This window comes from Notolabrus celidotus, chromosome 9 (assembly GCF_009762535.1).
Source record: "Notolabrus celidotus isolate fNotCel1 chromosome 9, fNotCel1.pri, whole genome shotgun sequence".
Lineage (NCBI taxonomy): Eukaryota > Metazoa > Chordata > Actinopteri > Labriformes > Labridae > Notolabrus > Notolabrus celidotus.
In genome coordinates, this window is record NC_048280.1 from 21,634,603 (window position 1) to 21,656,990 (window position 22,388).

At 40.8% G+C, this 22,388-nt stretch overlaps 1 protein-coding gene across 1 annotated transcript in view; it reads left to right on the forward strand.

The window, feature by feature from the left end:
• The window catches only part of adgrv1 (adhesion G protein-coupled receptor V1), a 107,324-nt gene extending 90,013 nt beyond the window's left edge, over positions 1-17,311 (forward strand). Inside the window, exons 92-95 of the mRNA XM_034691102.1 lie at positions 1,553-1,674; positions 7,425-7,610; positions 10,173-10,350; positions 16,851-17,311. Coding sequence (XP_034546993.1) covers positions 1,553-1,674; positions 7,425-7,610; positions 10,173-10,350; positions 16,851-16,969 — 605 coding nt within the window. The 3' untranslated portion in view covers positions 16,970-17,311. The remainder of the gene's footprint in view (positions 1-1,552; positions 1,675-7,424; positions 7,611-10,172; positions 10,351-16,850) is intronic.
• The last annotated feature ends 5,077 nt before the right edge of the window (positions 17,312-22,388 follow it).

Sequence of the window (22,388 nt, forward strand, 5' to 3'; positions counted from 1 at the left end):
AGACACTCCGTACAGTACGGTATGTGTGTGTGTGTCCTCTGGAAACAACATGAAGAAGAGGGACTCAACATTTGAGCTGCAGGTCACAGGTTTTGGCAAGCATTAGATTATAATTGAGAGTATGATTTCAAGATTCAAGGTTCAAAAAAGCTTTATTGCCAAGTGAGCTCGCACACACAAGGAATTTTACTTGGTGAATGGAACACTAGTACTTAACAACAAGACAGTAAGGACACAACAAGACATTAAGGACAATAAATATATAAACCTAAACACAAATCCAAAAATTCTAAATAAAAATAAAAATACTATCTGTACTAAGAAAGGTAAATAAGTACTTTTAAAGACATTAGTCTAGGCCAGAGTGCACATGAAGTAGATGAATATAACAATAAAATATGTTATGGAATAATTTGCAATATTGCACATGGTTATGAGGTATTGCACCGGAAATCAAAGTATTGAACATGTATGTGATCAGTCACAAGAGTCTTTAGTGGTTTACAGTGTGATTGTTTATGAGAGATATGGCCTGAGGGAAGAAGCTGCTCCGGTGCTGGGATTTTCTGGTGCTCAGAGTTCTGAATGCTGGCTGGAGGGCAGCAGGTCAAAGAGGTGGTGACCTGGTTGAGAGGGGTCTGTGAGGATTTTCCTGCTCTTTTCCTCATCATAAAGGAGTACTGGTCCTGGTGGGAGGGCAGGGGGGCGCCGATGATCCTCTCTGCAGTCCTGACTGTCCGTTGCAGTCTCCTCATGTCTGATTTGGTTGCAGAACCGAGCCAGACAGTGAGGGAAGAGCACATTTTAGGGTTTAATTTATTAAAGGGTGTGCCAATTACAAACTGTAAACTCAGTCCTAAACAATAAAGGCACACCTGTCTCCAGAATAGTCCTTGCCTACTTACAAGTAGTCCCACTCCCTTACATACTGACAGCATGATTTGATGATTTTGAAAATTAGAGCTTTGTAAATGTTTGGTAAAGATAAGAATGGTGTGACCTTATGAGTGTAATTTTTAAGCTCAATTCACCATCCGACTGACCCTATTTTGAATTAACAAATAGTTCAGGGATTTGTGCTCATGTTTATAATCTGCTAGATTTTGCACCCCTCCATTCCCACCTATTCAAGTATTCAGTTTATATAAATGTCACCATACATGCTAAGCACATCTGTTGTTCCTGCCATTTCAACAAACACAGTGATAAGATCAGTATCAGTAACAGTGGCCTCAATCAATCTATGAAGCCTAAGTGCACACTATAGGAGTAAAGCTCTAAGTGCATGCTTCCATGTGTACTTGCTTATTGGCATAAACATATGTGTGTTTTTTAGTGCACAATCATACAAGGATTAATTAAGAATGAAGCAATTAAGGACGTATGATGTGGTGTGTCTCATCTAGGGTTACAATATAAAGACTACTAACTGGATTTTCTAGTAGTCATGAAATGAAAGAGTTCAGCCATGCCTTCTGTGTTTTTGTTTATATTGTTCGTTTTTTTAAATGTTTATTTTTTAATTCTGCTCTTTTGTTTTCTTGTGCTCCAGAGGTGCCACTGGTCCTCTACCTGTTCCTGCTCATCTCTCTGGTCTGGTTGTGGGCAGGACTGCATATGGGCTACAGGTACCTGTGGATGCTCATCCTCTATGTCATCTTTAACTGCTTCCTGGTGAGCTCATTTACCTCTAATTCTATTTTTGTTAACATGTATGGTTCATTTTCTTCCTTAGATAGCATCTAGTTATTCCGTTTTTCAATACAATCAATCAAAAGCAGCATCTTGCATCTGATACACCATGCCCTTCTTGATTGATTCCACACCCTAGTTTTGATCATATCCAATATCACTCCTGCATCTTCAAATGATTTTCCTTCTAATGTTCCTGTTTGGCACTGTGCACTCTGAACTAAAAAACATGAGGATTTGAGGATGCTGATGAGCACAATAATGGTGTTAGATTTTATTGTTTATGTTCTTTAGGATTTTTAGTTCTCGTCTTCCCTGTGAGGGTTTCTTAGTGTGTTTGTACTTAATAGACAAGAGGACATAGAAGAAGTGACCACATATGAAATAATGATGAGTTAGGACACTGAAGTGGTGCAAGTCTGTGTCCACATTCATGTGTGAGTGTGTCTATTGATGCTTTGTTTACTTAAAGAGAGACTGTATGATGAAGGCAACTTCATCCCACTTTAAAGCCCTGCTTTGATGTGTTGGTGGGGCAGAGGGAGAAGAGCTTCAGGGGTGGAGAGGGAGTTGAGGTTATCTCTGTGTCATATCTCATTGAAGCCTCTCTCTGCCATCTCTCTCTCTTTGTTGTATTTTTGTCTCTCTTATCCATGATCCGTCTTTATTCCAACTCTGTGCTCACTATCAGAGGGGAACATGAGATTGTGTTAATCATTCACAAGATAGTCCAATCAACAAATATATCTTTACAGCTGGAAACCGTGACATATTTATACTACTGTTCAGTGTTACAATAAAGAGTTTCATAACAGACAGTAACCAGAGATTAAAGTTAAACTTGTTGAACCTGTTGGTTTCAGTTTTGAAATGCATCGATACAACAAATTGAGCCCATATTGCCAGATCTACTATAGGAATATCTTCTGTACATAGAGATATACAAATGATTTTTGTCACCTGACAAAGTCTACCTTTATAACTTTAAAACTTAAAAAAAAAAAAAGCTGCAGTGGTGTCACATGATGGTCTAATGGTGATTTAAAAGCCTTAGGACATGTTATTGTTGTTTATTAAACTGAAGTTTTTGCCACATTCACCAATTTGAAGTTGTTGAATGAAAACAGCAACTAACTTTTTGCCACAGTGTCAACAGGCAGTGATAAATGACTCAATGTGATGTGTGAAGAGGTTGGCCCTGGTGTCACTTTTGCTGTTAAGAATTGATCACCATTGATAGGGAGTTTTGACCAGAAATATTCAAGTATTTAATTCAGCGGCAAAGAGTTGGATTAAGAACATTTAACTTATTTAACACTAGTTCTAGCAGTGTAAGCTAATCAGTAAAGGAAAAGTGCTTCAGCTATTTGGTATTATAATTCTAGGTAAGATAACCTTGAAGCCCTCTGCTCCTGCCTGCTTCAATATGTTCTTTTTCTTTTCCTTATTAGTCTATAAAGCGGTTTCTATCTCTTCTGGCATTCTTTGAAAGACACCATCTGCCTGTAAAGTGTGGCTGAGGAGGTCTGTGGTAACCTGTGGTGATATGTGGCATCCACATGCTAAAGACGACAGTGTTGCACCAAAGTAAACTCCCCCTGTTGGTACTTTGACTAATGAAGAGGAGTGACGTCAATGCAAACGCTCGACATCACACTTCACACTTGTTTATAAGCTCCAATGGAATTTGCCCCACTCTGTGACATCTGTGACATCATGTGGACAGTTTCTTCAGCTGACCAATAGTGTGATTGGGTTCTCATAAAACTCATTGGTTTGATTCTGTGACACACTTCTTTTAACTTAATTGATGTCACAGTTTTTCTTGCTTTCCTTTTGACAACTCTCATTTTAATCCTGTTGGAATACCTCAGATTAAAGTCCTTTGTTCCTTTTGTAGTGGCCTTAATGTGATCTTGTCTTTTATTTAATACCTTAAGGCCTCACAGTTCTGTGCTGCTAATACCCTGATGTCTGCTGCAGCACAAATAACCGAAAAACCAGAGTCTCCTGCTGCTGGCTCGATTCCACTCAGCTACCTCTTTTTAAAAACAGGGCGAAAGACAACATTAAAGGACTATATACCTGCCTAATAGATTGTCTATCATGCATCTACTCTGCCCTTGGCTTCTTGCAGGAAAAATTGTGGTGCCAAGTTGACCCTCACAGCCAACTTTTCAAAGATAATATTCTCTAAAAGAAAAATAACCCTTTGGAAAAGAGCTATGGCAATTGATTTTCAAACGTAGTCTCCACATTTCAATGTCAAAGCTCAGACTAAAGCTGCAGCCTCTGGGTTTGGTCTGGCTCTGTGGTAGGAATAAAGAAGTATTCATCAGAGTGGAACAGACGACTAAAGGACAACGACATTGATTAGCAGTAAACAGACTCATCTGACCCAGTTTCACGAAGTGCTGCTGAGGAAAGATGGAGATGCTGTTGCCATGAACCAGGCATGGTTGCAATTAGATGTGTCTGTGTGAGCACACGTTTTAAGGAGAAAGAGGAGAGGGGCAGAAAGAGGGAGGACATGTTGTGTTACTGAGGGACTTCCATTAGTGAACAAATGAAAGTTTAATGAAAGCAAATGAGATCCTGGCAAATGAGACTTAAATTGTACTTCTTATCAAACACTCTGCAAACACTTCAAACAGCAAATAGAATGACATGACTCATACCAGATTTAGACATTTGAATATATGTGAAAGAAGTAATGTCTGCAATAATGTGTCCTAAAGCGAATGCAAGGATTTCTACAAGGGCTGTGTAGAAAAAAGCTTTTAAAATTGATGCTGAAAACCAAAGTGATGGGTGACTGTCACATCCCTGCAAATGTATGTCTGATACATGTCTTCTTATGAGGTGTCATGTCACCTCTTCTGCAGTAGCTTGAGAACTAGACTTGAGTATAACTTTCTTTCACTTCTTTAATGTAAAAAAGTTTTTCCAGATATCATAGACAATGTTCTTCTTTCATATTTTGCAAGCTATTTCGCTGAATAAGCACATGTTTCAACATAATTGTGCCACTATCTGCCTACTTAAACAAGCCACTTCATTCTTTATTCAGATCTTAAATACTATAATTGTCCATTTTGTTCCATTTCCTTGAGGTAGGGAGTCATTACATTGTCTGCCTCTGCTGCAAAGTCTAGCAGAGCTGTTGTTATTGTTGTTTCTCTCATGCCGTGAATTTTCCATTATGAGAATTTTCCATGTTTACCTTGGTGTTGTTGTTGATGTGGTTTTGTGGCACACCTCCCAACAGCTGATTACTGCACGCCATTAAACAGCTGCAGATTTTGCAGCTGTGCACAGCTCTGTTTTTGTTGTAGGACACAGATTACTCTTAGGTTAATGAGTGCTGGGATTGTTGAAATAAACCTTTGGTCTCTAGCAGAGTATTCAGAACATCTAAACTGTGAAACTGAACATATTTGCACTGAGAAAGAGTGAGATTACATTTTTACTCAACCTACTGCTGTTTTTTAAAATTTTGCCTTTGTAAGGGATGAATCCATGATTCCCCATTTACAGCCCGGTTAATCTGCATCCACATCTGTGCCACATCAGGCTGAATAAAAAGACAATAATCAAATCACAGCAGCACCATCCCTTATTATCTCCTCCTGCGGCGCCCTCTCTGCCAGTAAACCTCCCCTTGCTGTGTTGTCATACTTAGAATCATCCCCTGCATTACAATCCAATTCCACCCCCCTTCCCCCTGACCATTATACTTGCCTAAAAATAGAAGACAGGATATCTGTGTGTTATTATGGAAAAGAAGAGCAGAGCCTTGCGTGTCCGCACACACACGCAATCCAATGTGAGAGGCCTTCAAAGAATCAGCATTTAGGGGAATAGATCTGTTGCTTTTATGAGCCCAGAAAATGATTTCCACACTTCACAAAACACTTTCATGTTAGCTTTAGAGGAGATATTGCAACAGTTGTCTAACAGTTCAGTAAAAGACAGAAAACTTTGAGTCTACTTTATTCCTATGTAGACAACTCTCTTCTCTTCTTCCCCCTGTCCCAAATAATCTGCCCAGTTGTATCCCCATGTTTGCCCCTGAAATGTATCCATGCATGGTCTCTCTTCCATCCCTCTTCACATTCTCTCAAACCAAACTTACCTCCCCCCCTCTGCCCACTACCTCCCCTGGCCTTCAGCTCTCCATATCCAAAGACTCTCATCAGATCTGCACAGCCCGCTAATGATCTGTGCTAATCACCCACAGTACTGTTGTGATAGAGCTACATACACAGCTTCATGGAAATACACACCTGGGGGCTTTATCTTCTTTGTGTTTTTGGTTATCATTCACAGAAGGCTCATTACTTTTTCTCATTCTATACGCAGAACATGCAAACAAAATGCCATTAAAGTACAACCAGTCTTACCCTGGACTGCCGCATTTCTCTTTGTGAAGCGCAATCACACATTCACAAGGATATTAATGCACAGTCTCTTTTATATGGATGTACAGTACTTACAAAATGTTTTTATATAACATGAGTTTTTCCACCTCTTTTATCTACTTGCAGCCAGATTCCCTTCTTACACTCTGGATGCTCCTGTTTTATAGTGCATCTATAAACACGCAGTTTCCAGCTACGGTTCCTGTTGTTTCCCTCGTAATGATGATTACAACCATCAGCACTGTTCACAAGTCCTTTTCTATACCAGTATTTCTCAGTTACACGGGTAATGGTGATGGCTTTACTACACGTAAGACTGCACAAGTTAAGCCTCCTTCGCTGGCTGTTCCCCGTGCTCTGGTGAACATTACACAGAAGATACGATTTGGTTATATGCAGTGTTATGCTTTAATATCCAACTAATGTACCTGTCATGAACCAGCCTTGACCCTTTGCTGCATGTCCTCCCTCTCTCTCTGCTCCCCACATTTCCTGTCTCTATTCGGCTCCCCAAAATGCCCCAAAATATAACTTAAAAAAAAAAAAGGTACTAATTTTTTTAACTTTTTATCATAATATAAACACTAGCCCTTTTTTAAAACAAGCTCTCCATGGCTCAAAGTGTTCCTGTGTGAGACAAGGCCTCTGCGTTTGCATGCGTGTGTTTGCACACACATTCACACACTTGTGTTTTGCACTCGTTCCATCTTTGTCTGCCGTCATCGCCCGGCGAAGGGTGTTGTGAAATACTGGACGGCTCTGTGGTATTTGACACTCAGGTGTTTTTGGGTAATTCGCGGCCTGGTGCTGTTGACCGAGCGGATTTGGTAATGACGGGGGGAAAAGGAGAAAGGAGAAAAACCAGGGTGCCAATGATGTCATGGCCTGAAGATGAAGCACTTCTTCATTCATCATGCTCGAAGAAAGCTGCTGCTAAAGCAAAGGAAGTTTGAGTGTGACTGCAACACACTGCTTTATGATGATACAGTCTCATTACAATTAGACAAATTGTTCTTTACGTCGTAAAACTTTAAGACTTGTGTGTTTATATTGTAGGTATCTATTTCAGAGTATTACAAGCAACCACGAAAAGCTGCCAGCAACAGAGACTGAGTCCAAACAGAGAGATGGAGCCAGCTATGAAACATACTTCACATCAATAATTTATGAACCTTAGGAGCTCTGTGAAGGAAGAAGGCATAGAGCTGTAGGGACTGAAGAACTTGTTTCTCAAAAAAAAATCTCTCTCTCTCTCTCTCTCTCTCTCTCTCTCTCTCTCTCTCTCTCTCTCTCTCTCTCTCTCTCCCACAGGGCCTGTATGTGTTTGCTGTGTACTTCGTCATGCACAACCAGCTGTGTTGGCCTACCAAAGCTAGTTACACGGTAGAGATGAGCGGCCATGACAGTCCAAACTCATCATACCAGGGAGGGGGACCCACAACTGTTGGAGGCGACATCAGCAAATCAACTCAGAATCTGATCAGCGCCATGGAGGAGGTACGCAAACACACATATGAACACTTGACATTAAACAGCTGTCAAGAGACAGATACACAGAAGAAGACATTGTCTACATCATGGGTTCCCAAAGTGTGGGTCGGGACCCCTTGGGGGGTCGCGAAACACAAATGAGGGGTTGTGAGATGTCTTCCAGAATGTTTTATTTTGTATTATCTAAAAATAGTAGATTTTACCCATTATAGTAAAAAATATCGACAAAAATAGTAGCTAACCTTGAAATAAAACCTTGATAATAGAACATGTGATGAGTTTTCTGCCTTTCTTTGTTGTCAGATGACTCCTAAGTTTAGGGTTAGTGAATTATCAAAAGCTCATGCTCATATAGGTAAGCAAATTTTTTGCAGACTAGCTAAATGAAGCCACATTAAATCACTTTGAGGGACAGTGGAGGTCACAAGACTTTGGCTCCAATATTTTGGGGTTCACGGGGGGAAAGTTTGGGAACCCCTGGTCTACATGATCGAGGGTATGGAGTATTTATAGACCTTATGTTTCCTTCCCTGCAGCTCTAAGTCTCGGCATTTTTATTCCAGTGCGCCTAAATCCCCATTCTTAACTCTATTTTAAATAACTGAGAATATTTATTTCTAGGATATGTGTCTGCTGCTTGCAGATTTGTCCCTAATTGTTTATATGTTGTGCAAAAACATTCAATTAAAAGTTCTTCGCTGAGATCTGTTGGATATAGCAAGATATTTCCATACATATTCTTGGTGCACTTACTTTTGTTTGCGCCTCCAAATTATTTCAGTTTAAAGTATACCCAGCTCAAAGAAGAGCTTCCCCTCTTTTTTCCCATGGCTCTATTTGCCCATTCCTTGTTCCTCCTTTACACATTTCTTAAATCAGCTGAGTGTGACTCCTCTGAGAACATTCAATACTCATTCCCTCAGACATTTTCCCCCTTTCAGCCTGTCTGCTTCGGACTGATTCTCATTATGTAACATCTATGTGAAATGTGTGTAAGTGGTCAGCCTGCATTACTCCCACGAACACCCACATCATCTGCTCCTCTGACCTTTCTGTCAGAGCCGACACATCACATGCGGGCACACAGTGAACACACACACATGCGGGATTTTCTGTACTTCAGTTACTCTTATCAACCACCTCGTCCCTAGAGAATACCCTATAAGGCCTGAGCTGGTAAGAAGGAGAAGAAAAAGGGGGCAGGTTTAACTTCATCACTCCTGAGAACCCCTCCTCCCCCCTTTCTTTTTCCTCCCCTCTCCACATTTAGGAATCCTGTAATCGTGTTATATTCATGAGAGCACACACTCGCCTCTCTGAGATTTGGCTACAGACCAGTGAGAAAAACCTGAGTACGCATGGAGAGCGCTAAGAGTGGACATATGAGTGCGAGATGAGTGTCGATTTATGGAGTGAATGGGTTGAATGGGATTTGAAGTGAGATAAGAATGGGGATAGAAGCGTATAATTTGAGGGTTAAAGCGTGTATTCAAAGGTCTGAGTCATCCACTGCCACCCCTCATAGTGGCCATGACAGATCTGTGCCTGCTGGGACGGGATGTTCTGGTTTCAGGCTGGCAAAATTCAGATGCTTTTACAACAACCTGACACACTTAACACACACAACACACACATATTAATGCATGTGCATGGACAGATGAGGCATGCATAATAAATGAACACAGTGAAAACAGGGGGAGATAATGGATTCATGTTGCTCTTGCTGACAAAAAAAAGGGACACAAAAATAAAGTGATGTGCAATTTTGGGGGGATTTCAGTCTCATCACTCCTGTGTGGGCTATTTTACTTGGATACATGAGTGTAAGTGTGGGTTTTTTCACTTAAAATACTTATTTTAAACTCTGAAGACGAAGCCATCATCTGCCCAATTGTGCTGGCAGCAGTATTTCCATCATGTTTTCCAGGCTGATTCATTATGAAACTCACAGCCCACTGACCTCAACCTTACCCCATGAACCCCCTGTGACCCCATGACCCGGACTTAACCCTTTGGGGTTCTTGGACAACATGCACTCTGAGTGACCCCAACTCTTCACAGACATGAATACATGGCTGACAGAAGAAGCAAGTCTCTGACTTAAGCCTGTGCAAGCATAAGCAGATCTGCGTGAGTGTGTGTGTCTTTGTATGAGTGTATTGATTTGGAGTTTGGTCATCCTAATTTTGCACTGAAATCATATGAAGTCAACGTGTTTGCAAACTAAATGAATCTTTGTTTACACATGAAGACAGCACTTCAGTAGAGTGCTATATGCAGCTAAACAACTACAAACACGGCAATTCATTTTCTGTGCAATCTACCTCAGGATATATATAAGTGTATTTTACAAACCACATCTCATAAAACTTCAAATATAAGGGACCTGCTGCAGCATCTTAGAGTTTGATGGGTTTCAAAGGAATTTATAATCCCAAATGTTGCCCAGCATGTGATCCCTCATGATTAAAACATAAAAATCAAGGTTCAATCATAGTTCAGTGCTGAAAATGATATGCCTGTGTGTGATGTTCATGTGCTCAGATGGTTCTGATCTGTGTGTCGCAGGTGTCAGCAGACTGGGAGCGAGCGTCTCTGCGGCCCGGCAGTCAGCCCAGCAGTGTTTTTAAACCTAGTCCTGTGATGGGAACGTACAGCACCGAGGGTGGCTTCATCAACACAAACCTGGTCATTGCAGATGAAGAGTCGCAGGAGTTTGACGACCTCATATTTGCCTTAAAAACCGGTGAGGGTCCAACTGACACTCAGATACACTGTATGCCCACATTGTGATCCTGTGTATGTGGGGGGGGTACAAAAAGTGTTTCCTACATTGTATTAACTTGTTTTACACGTGAGTTTTAAGCACCATTCTTGATGTCTCATCAGAGTTCTTATTCCAAATCCAGACATCGTTTCCCCTAAAAGACAGGAACACAAAATAAGAGTGATTCACTCATATCGTATCAATGTGTAAACATGAAATTGTGAAAGAGTTTCCGGATTTCTCTTTGCTATGTGTTTGCTTTTATTCATTTTTGTCCCTTTCTTTTCTCCAGCGCTTAAAAACATTAAACATCAACCAAGATTCAATCAATGAGACACTTTCACAAAACTCTAAGTTGGAGTTTAAAACATCCTGTCAACACAGGAGTTTTCTAAGAAATATGTAAAAATAAAAGATCAGTGTTCTTTGCATAAGGTCACCACAGTTTAAAACAACAATTTTAAATTTTTTTTGAATAACAGAAAATACAGCCTGCATCCAAAATAACAGCTCTTAAACAAGGCTTGGCATTGACAACCAATGACAATGGAAATGTGAAAGTTAAAGACAAAGAAAGAAAAAGTGTCGTCCATTGTGTGTACTCCTACAGTATCTATAGCATTTATTAGCATCAGCACTGCTTAGTCACTCCTCTGCTTACATTAAATCTCTCTGCTGCCATGGAAACCATTCTTCTATTTTCATCAATTTTTCATGGGCTGAGGGCCCAAACTGCTCACTGATATATCAAACACACACACACACACTCACACACACACACACAAACGCATACACGCATACACGCATACACGCATACACGCATACACACACACACGCATACACGCATACACACACACAGTCCTTTCCTCCAGCCTTACTCTCTGAAATCACTGGGTAATTGCTCCACAGTGTCTGAATAAGAATCAGACCTAGCTGGATGACAGCCAGCAGGAGCCTGGGTACGACGGGACACTTTTCTCTCTCTGTTAATGTGAGACACTGTTAGAAAGTGAACAACTGCGCTGGAGTTACTTTCATACTCTCAAAAAAGAATCACATATCAAAGTTTCAAACTGCTGTCACACCTTGACTGTGAATGTAAAGAAGACTTACTTAATGAAAGTAAAGCTTTCATAAATCTCATTTTAAAATCAGCTGTAGCGCCAAAAGTAGAATCTACATTATAATGAATCAGCTGGTTGTCAGTGTGAAATTCTAATCATAATAGTAGAATTAAAATAGACAAGACAATACATGGACTTATTGCATCACCAAAAAAACATTTGTTTTCCAGCAGAGACTCTGGATTTGTTGTGGAAATTGTTATCTGTCCAACACTTATCCATCTCTTGTTATTCTGCAGTTAGTTTAGCTCGATGGATCAAAGTCAGTCCTAACTAATGGTGAGATTTTGTGCTGATAGACTGTGAACCACTTTAACAGTCATAATACTCAGCTTTGAGATTCTATCTCAGTCTGCTCCTGCACGAGGTTGCAGCTCTAGCAGAGGAAGGAGATGTAGTATGTGTGAAACGACAGACCATAAGAGCCTGAAGTTAATGTTACAATGTTACAATGTTACAATGTTACAATGTTACAATGTCATTTAGCAGACGCTTTTATCCAAAGCAACGTACATACGAGAACAAGAACAACACAAGCAAAGATCTAGACAAGAGGAAACAAGATCAGTAAGAGTAACAAAGTGCTTCAAGTACATTTGGGTGCAGGTACTGCCAAGCAGTGTAAAGGCAATGCACAAAAATAAATAAGGATTTTTTTTATTATTTTTTTGTAAAATAAGGAACATCTACAATGAAGCAACCAAACCATTTAAGACTTTCAGTTATCATCATCAACAACAATTATCATCACCACAATAATGACCAAAGTACCAAGTGCTGGGTCACTCCCATAGACTGTAAAAAATATGGACGTAGTATCCGTGACGTCACCCATCTGTTCCTGAGAGCTGTTTTGAAGCAAATCGACGGCGGCAGCCATATTGGTAATGCGGAACTCAACTAGGCAGAGTGTGACGTAGTGTGAGTCTCTTAGCCAATGGCTGTGTGTTCCCGACCGGGAGTCACGTCAGTCATGTCCTTATTTGGGCAAAACTCCTAATCTTAATATCTTCTTAACCGTCACGTTAGAAAAAAAATCACCCCCCGTACAGTGTATGCCATTAGAGAGATTAGCGTTGTAGGGCCAAGCCGTTTTTTGAACCAGGCTGTAAACATGTTTATTAATGCTGCAAAGATCGTCTTTTTCCCATTCATATCTATGTGGTTTCCGGTGTTTCTGCAGCCAGCCTCAAGCGGATTTTCGATGTATTGCAGTTTATAGCACTTCCGCATTGGCTTCATCGTTTGAGACCGGAGTTTGCCGCTTGGTCACTCCAGAGCTGAACACAGATTCCCAGAGTAGAGCAGGAAAGTGCGAGTCAATTGTAGCTGGACGACATGGTCTGCCACTGGTGACAACAGTGGAGAACAGTCTAGCTAAGTGCATAGTGTTTCTTAAAGAGCTGGGTCTTTAGCTGTCTTTTGCAAGTAGAGAGGGACTCTGCAGATCGAATGGAGTAGGACAATTCATTCCACCATTTAGGGGCAACAGAAAAGAAGAATCGAGCTAGTGATTTTGAGACCTTGTGTGCTGGAAGCACTAGGCGCTTTTCAGAGGCTGAGCCTCTGGATGAGGGGTGCCAGGTAAACTGGAGCAGTTTTGGTGACTGCTTTGTAAGTCATGATTAGAGTTTTGTATCTGATGCGAGCTGCAACTGGAAGCCAGTTTAGCGAAATGAGCAGGGGAGTAACATGAGCTGTCTTAGGCTGGTTGAAGACCAGACGTGCTGCTGCATTCTGGATCATTTGCAGAGGTTTAACTGTGCATGCAGGAAGGCCTGTCGGTAGAGAGTTGTAGTAGTCAATGCGTGACATTACAAGAGCCTGAACCAGAAGCTGTGTTGCGTGTTCTGTCAGGTAGGGTCTGATCCTCTTGATATTATAGAGGGAAAAACGGCAGGACCGAGCAATCGAGGCAACATGAACCTTGAAGGTTAGCTGGTCATCGATCATGACAACCAGATTTCGGGCAGACCTAGTGGGCATGAGGTTTTGAGATCCAAACTGGATATTGATCTGTGGGTCCATAGTGGGACTGGCTGGAATGATAATAAGCTCAGTCTTGGACAGGTTGAGCTGTAGGTGATGTTCCCTCATCCATTTAGAAATGTCAGCAAGGCAGGATGAGATCCGAGCTGAGACAGTTGTGTCGTCATGTGGAAAAGATAGGAAAAGCTGTGTATCATCTGCATAGCAGTGATAGGAAAAGCCATGGGAGCGGATCACTGCACCAAGTGATGTGGTGTATATTGAGAACAGGAGGGGACCAAGCACTGACCCTTGAGGTACCCCTGTTGTGATGTAATGTGATCAAGTCTGGTCACTCTTAATATCTCTGAATATCTCTGAATATCTCTTAAATTAATCACTTTAACGAAAGTGAATCATTAAGTCAAGTCAAGTCAAACTGTATTTATATAGCACATTTTAAAACAACCGTTGTTGACCAAAGTGCTGTACAAGCATAAAAACACAATCAATAAAAACAAATAAAAACTGAGCATTCCTGATATTCAGAGGCAGGCTGTTCCACAGTGTGGGAGCAGCTGACGCAAAGGCTCGGTCCCCTCAAGTTTTGAGCCTCGCTCTTGGGACATCTAGAAGCACCTGGTGTGTTGACCTGAGTGCTCTGACGGGAACATGCAAGTGCAAACACTCACTTAGGTATGGTGGTGCCAACAAATGTAAACTTTTAAAAACCAACAACACAATTTTGTACTGGATCCTGAAGCTAACAGGAAGCCATTGAAGAAAAGCCAGTACAGGGGTGATGTGATCACAACGTCTCTTCCCAGTCAGCAGGCGTGCAGCTGCATTTTTAACCTGCTGTAGGCGACGAAGAGACGACTGATCAATACCAATGTACAAAGAATTACAATAATCCAGCGGATGTGATGAACATGTGGATAACCTTCTCAAACTCATGAGGAGGGAGCTATGCCTTTACTTAAGGCATATCTGGCATTAACAATCATCGATTAATGCCAGGTATTTAATAGCTTTGAGCTCATAAACTCTACATTTCTAACGTTTGATTTCACTTTAAACCGACATGAAACTTCACTTTCTGGTACCCTCCAAGTCTGCCTGGGTATGTCAGTAAAGTGCACTTGCTAGCATGCATCCCAGAAAAACAAAACTTGTAACCATGGAGACCGCCAAATTAAAAGCCCTCCCTAGCAGGTGTGAGTTCTTCTGAGGCATACTGGTGTTAATGATCATGGATTAGTCTGGGAGGATAGTGTTGCACTGAGTCAAAATCTTAGACAGAGATAGCCCCTTATCCTCCTATTGATTGTGTGCTGACAGCAGGGATCTCTGAGATGTGTGTGTGTGTGTTTGTGTGTTTGTGCATCATCTCAAGTAGAGCGACGGTCGCAGCAGCAGGTTGTTTGTCTCTGATCTGCTCCTCTCCTGACCTCACCCTGCTGCCCAGAGCTGGTGGGGTGTTCAGCCTTAAATAGCTCCAAAGCTGCAGCAAACAAGCCAGAGAATTTATTAGTCTCCTCGTCTGCAGACTCAGCAGGATGAAGTAATCACTCATATTATTCAGGGTGGCACAAAGGCAAGTTTGAGAGATTTCATTAAGTTGAATTAGTTTGCTCTTTTAAAGCTCTCTGGCACCGCCTCAGGAAAATAAAACAGGCAGGCAGACATTTGATCTTACTTTGTAGAATTCTTCTGATAAACTTGGACTTCTTTAAACTTGAAGAGACCATTTCACACTTTCACTCATAACCTCTGACCTTTTCTTCCTCTAAACGCGTCACACTGAACTCATAACCTGCTTTTATCTCCACCGGTCAGTGGGCAGTAAAGATAATTCAGAATTACATAACAGAGCTGTGCCTGACAGGGGTCAGCAGGTAGCTGTAATGAGGGTCTTCAAGCTTCATTTAGTAGTGAATTATTAACACATGCACACATGTACATATAGCACATGTGCTCTGCGTAGTACAACTGAGAGCTGATCATTAACCTGTATGTTTTACTGTTTGAGTGCAGTCTTTTCTTATCACATGAAGCATCAGAGGCCTGGACACTCCTCTGGTTATGTCATAAGAGTCAGATGTCGCTTTCTTTTATGAGTTACTGTTTAATGCAAAAATAATTCAACCAAGGATAAGCAACCTGAGCACACCGAGCTCTTGATTGGTTGGATTATTTACATATTCAAACATATCCAAGAAATAAAACACATCTGTTATAAGGGAATTAAAGTTCTCAAATTATTTATATTTTGATATGTGTTATGTGTTACACAGCGAAAACCCATTGCAGGTTAAAGACATATAGTTGTACTTTGACCTTAAAAAATGCTTTCAATAGGAACTTGTAGATTAAGAAAATCAATCAAGTAAACAAGAAAAGAAAAAATAAACATGCATGCATTCAAAAATGTGTAATCTGAGTCACAGAAATTTGGCTTTTTCGCCTAAATACTTTTTTTTTTTCTTTTTTAATATATTTTTTGAGCTATGACACCTTTATTTACAGGAGAGGACAGTGGATAGAGCAGGAAACTGAGAGAGAGAGAGAGTGGAGGAATGACATGCGGAAAAGGGGCTTCAGGCTGTAATTGTATCCGGGCCTCCCGCTATTTGGGCGCGCAAATTAACCATTAGGCCAAATCTGCACCTGCATCTAGTGTTTTTTCACTAACTGCTGTGAGCCGTGCAGAGATACTGAAAATGTTCAAAAATACCTCAAATTTCACCCTTGGCAGATTCTCTTTCAACAGTGCCTGCACCTCATAAAAAGTTATCTAGTGTTTCCTGGCATGTTGCCTCCATTTTATAGTAAACGCTTTGACGTCTGGGAGTCCTCAGGATATCCTGCAGAAAAATAAACAAATAAAAAGCACTCAAACCTGGATGACATTTCTTTCCAGAGGTAATTGTTTGTTCCCCCGTAGAAAGCACTCATGTAGTGATTGAAAGCCTCAGTGGTAGCTTGCTGTAAACAAATAGAAATGTGTAAGTACTAGTGTAGCAGTCTTATAGATTACTGAGCACGTGTTACTACACAGTACAAACAGTGTACCACTGTGCTGTCTGACCCATAATGACTGACTTTGTTTCATTGCCCCACTCTTACATCAGAGTCTGTGAGTCTGTGAGTGTTTTTTTCACCCTAAAGGATCAGATACAGAACAGTCATCTGTCTGATAACACAGATTATAACATATGGTAGATAACACTGTATTGACACTGATGGGACTGATATTGTTGATATTTAAAGACACTTTTGACATCTCTGTTGAATATTGTGATTTGAAGAATAAGTCCACATTAACATCTACTACATAAAGAACTTGTGATGTAACTATGATGTAACTTTCTGTCTGTTTTTCAGGGACCGGCCTTAATGTGAGCGATAATGAGTCCATCCCTGGAAGCCACGACGGAGGGAGTGTCACAAACTCCCAAATAGTGGAGCTAAGGCGGATCCCCATTGCAGACACTCATCTCTAACCTGTTCACCTCGCACAGACCCCTCTGTCCCACATATCAGTTCAGACTACAGCACAGTATTTTTATACGATGAAATGCTTTTGCACTAAAACAGTTTTTTGAATAGAACATTTTCTAATAGATGTTTCATACTGTATGTGATTTTTACTGTACATCTGTTTTTTATATATATAAATGAACCTATACATAAATGTTTTACTAAATTAATTTTTTTAAGTAACTGTTGGAGTTGTTTCTGAATGTATATTTGGATGTTTTTTTCTGTAGAGACCAAGCAGCTCAGCTGAACGACTGCTGCTGAGGATGATGTAACATTGTTAATAAATGATTGACAATATTTGACATTTGGCTGTGGCTGATTCTATGTTTCAGTACTCAAAGCTGTCAAAGGTAGGTTACCACTGCGGGGGGCGGGCTCTGATGGTTGTGTAAGTGAGTCAGGGCGGGATCATAGGTCGCGTTTATGGCGACTGGTTTGTGTGGAGATAACTGCCTCACAGTGATCTCACAAACTGACCTCTCTTCTGATGTCTGCAGAGAGAAATGAGTCAGAGTCAGAAAATATGAAAAATGTCAAAACCTCAGAGCAGTGGAAAAGCTGAAAACTGTCAAAGTTCTGAGCTCTGCACCCATGTTTGAGTCTATTTCACTTCGCAGCTTACATTTTTGTACATCAAAATCTCCTCTTTGATCGGCTCTGTGAAGAACCCGGGGGTTGAAAGTGCAGGCAAATATCCCTCTTTTAACTTTGACAGCAGCTTTGAACCTCTTGGAATCCAGAGTCTGTTTGACTCTTGCCATGACCTTTCACCACTGACCTGTGCTAGTTGGACTTCCGAACTTAGTTACTACTTTCTGAAGAAGGTTGTTACTTTTACTACCCAATACATTTTCACTGAGAAAGAGGCACACTAGAGGAGGAGGAATGCAGGAGAACAGCAGGAGATGAGTGTGTTACGTGAAGATTTGTTGCATTTTGACTGTAAGGCACTAGCTAGACACATTTGTCTTTATTCAATACCTCCCTCTACCTGCTTATGACTCCATATAACTTCCTGCAGGGGAAATAGTGATTTTTTTCCTTCTTTTGAACAAGAAGTACTCTATTTTATTTTGAAAGAGCGTCTGAGACACTGTATTAGTAATGCTGGAATCAATAAAGCGTATTGACTCTCCCCACTAACTGTAGAGAGTTATAGTCTTTTCCCTGTTTTTCATTTTTCTGTCCAAGTCTGTGGATGAAGAAGCAATGCAGAAGTTCGGTGTGCAGGCCTCCTCTGTTTTTGCAGTGTATTAAAATAGCTTCTGAGGCGCACCCTCTCATCATCAGTCTGAGACTTTCCTCTGGGGCTTCTTTTCTGTAATGAGTAAAGGAAGGCATAGAAAACATTATTCAATAAAATAAGATTCCAGCCTGTTTTATTGTTTACCTCCGTCTAAGAAAGCAGTTAGGACACAAGCAATTAATTTCCATGCTTAACTGCAGCCAGCAACAATAGAGCTCCGAGGTATTTCCATTATACATCCATTAGAGTAAACTTCATTGCCTGTGGACTGATGATTTCATCTTTGTTAATGAGAAACCTAAACATTGGTAATTTCTTCATCTTCATAAATACAAGTAGAAACACATCTGCTTTTAAGCGACAGCAAAGCTTGCAGCCCTTTGCTCAGGCCTGCTGATGCACATCTGATGTAACTGCTTCATTAAAAATTGCTGACCACAGGGAAACCCGGTACTGATGGCGGATTTTATAGCATATTTGAGTTATGTAATTAACTGCAGTGTACACAGTGTAGTAACAATCTTATCTGCTGCTGCAGGTGAAGTGTTTGAGCAGGTACTAGGCTGGGATGAGTATATTGCCAACGGTTGGATGAGATCATCTTTGTCAAAGTCTAAAAAAGCTGAAGAAAGATGATGATTGGCTAAAAGTACATACAGGCACCTCCCCTGTGTGTAGTTACTTAAAGTTGCTATTTGTAGTCGTGAGATAAACATCAGTTCAGAGAGAGATTTCGAAAGTCAACATTATACCCCTCCCCTCTCTGCTGTCATAACCCCGCCCACAAAAGATTGTGCGCATTCTATGAGGAAGTAATGGCTTCCCAGCCAATCAGGGCGACTTAGTGGGGCCACCACTCCACCAACCAGGACAGAGGGTTGGGGAGTGCCTGTGATTGGTCTGTGATAACGGGACTGAGGGGAATAATAACATTACCTCAAACAACGGCATTGGAAAATGCAGAGACTTCGCCATAATCTCAAATTACTTCACTTACAGATGAGTACCGATTGGTATTATGACCTTTTCTCCAAACCCACTGGAAAAAAAGTACAGTTTTTTACACCATTCCTACCAACAGCAGCTTTAAAGATCAGATCATTCATTTTTAGATCAATGTCTTCAAAGCTGATTGTTCATTAAACAGTAAAAATGTACTGAGAAGAACTAATCTTGAAACTTCTATTTCCAAAGTCAAGTACAAGCCTTACTCAAAGATTAAACATAATTAGATGTACAATGTGCTGCAGAGGAGTTGGCTCTTCATCAGTGTAGGATATCTCAACGAGACATTTTCAGATTTGTACGGTGCTGATTTGGCAACTGATAAGAAAGTAATGATGTTTTTTGTAAGCACTTTGCAGATTCTCTGATGAGATGTTGAAAGCTTGAGTAAAAGCATTACAAATTATAAAACGATTTCTTTCAGCTGCAGCAGTTACAGACATAACGCAGGCACAGCAAATAGACTCTCACCCACCCCACTCTCACAGACACCAAGCCTGAGGATAATGTGGTAATGCTGAAGTCGTCTTGGGCTCTCCTTGCCTGTGTGCCCTCTGTATCTGTGTGTGCACAGAGGGATCTACACAGATAAGGCTACAGATAAGGCTACAGCAGGCAGCAGCTGATTCACACACCTTAACAGTCTGAATGTTTGGATACTACGATGATGAGTCTGCACTTCCTTCACTCAGTGAATCACCTTCTCCTCAACGCCATGTCTGACAAAATAAAAGAGGTAAGACAGCAAGCACTGGGGCACAGATTTTCATCTCTCACGTCCTATTTTAAGAACTGTCAGTGATCTCTCTTTGTGCATCCTCCTCAGCCTTGTAGGCCGAGCTGTGAATGAGTCTCCCTTTAGGAAAAATGACTCCACTTATTTCCAGAAAAGATGGAGTTACACTATCAAACAATAAGAAATGACATAGTGTCTATTTTTAAACTTTCAATGACGTGCAACTTGAGTTTATTATGACAAGAAGGGTCTTCATGTGGATCATTCTTCTTTAAATTCAATGGAGGAGGCGGAATTTTCTGTAACACGATAATACCATTTTTCTCTGTTTTCATCGAGCCTTTTATGCAACAATAAATGTCAGAAAAACCCTCCTATTTTTCTTTCAGCATGTGGATGAATATAGTTTCACTGAATGACAAAAATCCGACCATATAAAGGGACATGCAATACAATCTCAGCCCACAATAGAGTGACCCAGATCCACACATAAAGCTCGGCAACAAACAATGGCTTTTGGTTAAATCAATAAAGCCAGACAGTGAAAAGGAGTCGCTGTTGTGCTGAAGGTAAAAGAACAAAAAAAAAGGACCATCTGCAACCTGTTGCTCTGGTAAACATCCTGGTTTCTTTGTTCTGTCTCCTTAAAAAGATCTGTGCTGTTTAATAATCTGCAATTCAGAAAGAGAACACATGAAAAACAGTTTATTGCTGTTTGTCCAGGACATTTTGTTTACTCACAGTGTACCAGACTGAATCTAATCACTGTAACCATGCCTCATTAGGAGTATCTTGACAGTGTAGGGGTAATGAGATCAACCAATCAGCCAGATGTGACGTCTGACAGATTATCAATAACTTGTTGCAGGTAATTTGAAGGGCACGGGAACCGGTTTTAGCGATTCATCTCACAAAAGCGACCTTTTAGACTATCTCGACTAGATCTAATTGATCTGTAGTATAGCGTCACATATGTACCAAACGTATCATAGCTTACGTTACTGCTAAAGTTCGGTATGCATGACAGGCTTGGGATGTTCTTGCGTAACAGATAACATAAACTGTAGTAAGAAAGCATGAAAGAGGCTTAAACAGCAACAGCTGCGCAAGCACTTCAGACCACTTTTACAACCTGAGAATACGGTCAAGTTCAAGTGCACATCATTTGTGCTACTAGTAAGCGTTTGTGAATTTCTGTATAACACACATGCACAGCACTTGTTCTCTCATTACATTCCCCATGCTCCTGTCAGACTCCCCTAAAACACCGCAGAGCAGAGAAGTCGGTAGGTCAGCAAGTCAGCAGTTCTTCATTCGGATGCAGAGTTGTTACACAACACGAGGAGAAAGGACTGACTGGACAGCTAAGGTAAACATGTTTAAATGAGGAGAGCTGGGGAGTGTGCTTTGACATGTATTTACATAAAACTGTCTTCCCATATATCATCATCATCCTCTGTGGGGAGGACACACACAGTGAGGACATGATACAAATGTGTACCCACATCAGCGCACATGCATGTGTGCATGTCATATTGTCCTCATTAAGATAGTAAATGATGACCTGTCTCAAATAGGAACAGAGTGTAATCCTCTTTCTTCACTTGACAGACAATCTTGACATTTACGGCCAACTACCTCCAATCATCATACACCACGCCTGACATCACCGACAACTCACAGAGGGAGTCTGGTGACATCAACAGTGCCAGTGGAAAAGCATGCTTGAAATTTTGAGTATGTGTTTATTCTTAGGTAATTGGGTGAAGACTTTGGCCTTCCACGCCCAAATATAGTTATAAAAGAGTCACCCACAGGGTTTAATACATACAGTACATTATCAAAGGTGTATAAGTTGTTACCACTTGAAGTTAGTAAATACCAGAACTTTTACAACCTACTGTAAAGGTTACTAACAAAGTAATCTAATCTCCACTCCTTGTTTGCAAAATTACATTCTGACCACCATGACTTAACTTTACTGCATCTGAAGTTATTTATTGGTAAGAACTTAGATGCACCTGGGGTGATGAATGCCAGTAATGGTTTCCTAAAGGCTAACATTTACTCCTTTTTTATTTGTAGCTGCTGATGCTCAGGTCAGATAGCGTAACCTCTGGACTCTTTCCTTCCACTGACTCAAAAGGTCAGTCAGATTAAAACAGAGTCTTGTGGAGGAGCAGCAAGGATGTCTTGAGCCATAGATGTAGACATAATAGATCAATACAGCCTGTTGACTGAATCAACAGGGTTCAGTTGACAATGAGTCTTAACGAGAAGCTTGCAAGTGACGAATTTAAGTCTATTGAAAGAAAGACAAAGATAGACTGTCCTTGGCCTGCTTGCTGCAGTTTCTTTGACGTCTGTCTTTGTTTCTTTGCCACATTACAGT